The sequence below is a fragment of the Olea europaea genome, chromosome 3, assembly GCF_002742605.1.
Source record: "Olea europaea var. sylvestris chromosome 3, O_europaea_v1, whole genome shotgun sequence".
Classification (NCBI taxonomy): Eukaryota; Viridiplantae; Streptophyta; class Magnoliopsida; order Lamiales; family Oleaceae; genus Olea; species Olea europaea.
The window spans coordinates 7287101-7289697 of record NC_036239.1 but is presented as its reverse complement, the minus strand read 5'-3'; the positions used below and the strand labels follow the sequence as shown (position 1 = coordinate 7289697).

The 2597-nt window shown below is 33.6% G+C and overlaps 2 protein-coding genes across 2 annotated transcripts in view; one reads left to right on the top strand and one right to left on the bottom strand.

The window, feature by feature from the left end:
• The first annotated feature begins 268 nt into the window (after positions 1 to 268).
• Positions 269 to 2597, top strand: part of LOC111384417 (thioredoxin-like protein CITRX2, chloroplastic) — an 8619-nt gene continuing 6290 nt past the window's right edge. The window contains exons 1-2 of the mRNA XM_023008688.1: positions 269 to 620; positions 906 to 1028. Coding sequence (XP_022864456.1) covers positions 408 to 620; positions 906 to 1028 — 336 coding nt within the window. The 5' untranslated portion in view covers positions 269 to 407. The remainder of the gene's footprint in view (positions 621 to 905; positions 1029 to 2597) is intronic.
• LOC111384408 (protein ALP1-like) lies at positions 1881 to 2587 on the bottom strand. Its single transcript, XM_023008681.1, has 2 exons — positions 2461 to 2587; positions 1881 to 2383 (listed from the first exon to the last, which is right to left on the bottom strand). Exons 1-2 carry the CDS (start codon positions 2567 to 2569, stop codon positions 2100 to 2102), a joined length of 393 nt encoding a protein of 130 aa, XP_022864449.1. The 5' UTR covers positions 2570 to 2587; the 3' UTR covers positions 1881 to 2099.

Here is a 2597-nt window from a genome sequence, read left to right as displayed (position 1 = left end):
AAATCACAGCTAGACAATGCCTAAAACCTATCATACAACAAAAAAAGGAAAATATGGAATTGAAATTCCATTTTCCATGGAATTGAAACCCAACCAAATGGTGTCTTTGTTTGAGGAAATTTTATTAACTTTTTAATCTGTCAAACTTTAATTTTAACAAAATATTTTTCAAGACTGACAATTTTTATCAATTTTTCACACGCACACTTCGTTAATTTTGATTTTTCAAACAACTACTAAATATAATTATGGAGAATTATACAATATGCCAGTAGGCAAACAGGACCTATTGTTGTTCCTCAAATTATCTGCTACATTTTCTTCTCAGGCAAAAACCACCATAAACCCCTGCAAACTCTCCCTCTCTCTCACACACACAGGGGCCACAGCATCAGACAAGAAGTATAATGCAAGCTTCCATATTCTCGTTCCACGCTTCGCTCCCAGCACTGCCCATTTGCACCTCTTCCTTTTCCTTGAAAACCCATCAACCAAATACTCTATTCTTGACCTCCACCATTAGCGAGAGAGCACTCCCTCACTTATCAATTCACGCACCATCAAGAAAACTGCTCTGCAAACCCCCTTCTGGGAAATATGTCAGAGAAGACTATCTTGTGGTATTTATTTTGCATACATAAACTTTTACTTGTAAAATGCCCATTACAAAGTTAACTAGTTTATGGAAAGTTCTCTTCATTTTAGTTCTGGGATTTGATTTATTCGTCAATTAAAAAACTAATTGGATAGCTAATTTCTGTAGCTTCATAGAATTGGCGACTGGTAGTTTATTTTCTGGACAATTATATAAAAGAGAAGAGGAAAAAATTATTTGGGTGTTGGGCATTTTTGTTGCTTGCTGAAATGTTTGATTCACATTTTTCTATCATTATTTGACCTGGCAGGAAAAGTTGTCTGCACAAGAAGTACAAGACCTGGTGAAGGGAGAGAGAAATGTACCATTGATAATTGATTTCTACGCGACATGGTGTGGTCCTTGTATTTTGATGGCTCAAGAACTTGAAATGGTATGTTTTGATCTTTGCATGATTTTTTTTCTGAGAAACATGATTAGGGAATAAGTTTCGTTCATGTTCTTCATGCGACGGGGTTCTAATTATATCATACTCATCTAATCTTATCTGTGTATACTTTTAAATATAGGATTGGTTGTGCTTATTCCACACTCATAATTGGTGAATAATTGAATTTAGTGTCACTGATGACACAAAGTAGTAAAGGTCATCCACAAATTTGAAGAAAAAATACTATTGACTAAGGACAATGGTTGGAAGATTTTCATATGATTTTTATTTCACCGATTTCATTGAACTTGGAGTGCTCTGTCTAAAACTTAAGGGCCTGTTCTCTTTGTGTTTCGGTTTTGTGTTTTGAGTTTTGAAATCATTTTGAGTTTTGTGTTTTGAGTGCCTGTTTTGAAATTGCTGAAAATACGTTCTCTTTGTCATTTTGGAAAACAGTTTCTGAAAACATAAAACTAAAAAACGCGTTTGCTTTGAAATTTTGAGAAATTTTTTTTAATAATATTTTATTCAAAAAATCTGATTATTCAACAAATGTGAATAGTTTAATGCTAATATAATATTAAATATAGTATTAGTTGAACTTTATGTAATTAATTCATGTTAGCCGTTGAATTTTATTTCCATTTTAAACTAGTAACCAACTTCAATTTTAGCCCAACAATTTACTTTAAGCTTTCCCGAATATGCACTCTTTCAAAATAATTCACTTGTTTACCAGAAGACAACATTTAACACAGTTCAAATCATGAGAAAGCACTAGAATAATTCAAAATCCTGAATACGAATAATTCAATAGATATTTTTTGAAGTTTATGTGTCATTACAAAACAAGTAGACACTAACAAAATATAAACTACATCCACGAAATCATATACGACGTCTTGAATAGCCATTCCACATTTGTGTAGCAATTTGATCCCTAACTTGTCCCATTTGAGCTGTTTGACTAGCATCAAAATTTATGACTTCTTGATCTTGACTTGACTCCGGGATATCTTGAAACGCCATATTCTCCTCCGAATACTGTACGAACAACTTATCTAAAGCGTGCTCCTAACGAATAAAGTTGTTTATTGCGCAACATGCAGTAGGAATTTGTCTTTGCCTACTAAGTAAATAGTTGGTAATCAACTTCAAAATAGGAAATCTTGCCTTTAAAACTCCAATGCAACGTTCAATAATGTTACGGCACGATGAGTGTCTATAGTTGAACAATTCTTCCTTCCCACGTAATCTTCCCCGTCCAACATAGTCACGCAGATGATATCTTTGACCTCGATAAGGGGCAAGAAATCCAGGCATATTTGGATATCCAGAATCAACAAGGTAAAATTGATCTGCAAAATGAAAAAAAGGCTTACATAGTGTGACTGTAAATAAATTCGCAATAATTATTTGAAGTATAAGAATATACCTCCTCGTGGCATTGGAAAATTGTTTGAGCTCCTTGTGACAGCGTCAACAAATACTCGTGAATCATTAGCAGTACCTTCCCAACCAGAATACACAAATGTGAATTTCATATCAAAATCACATGTCAACATCACATTT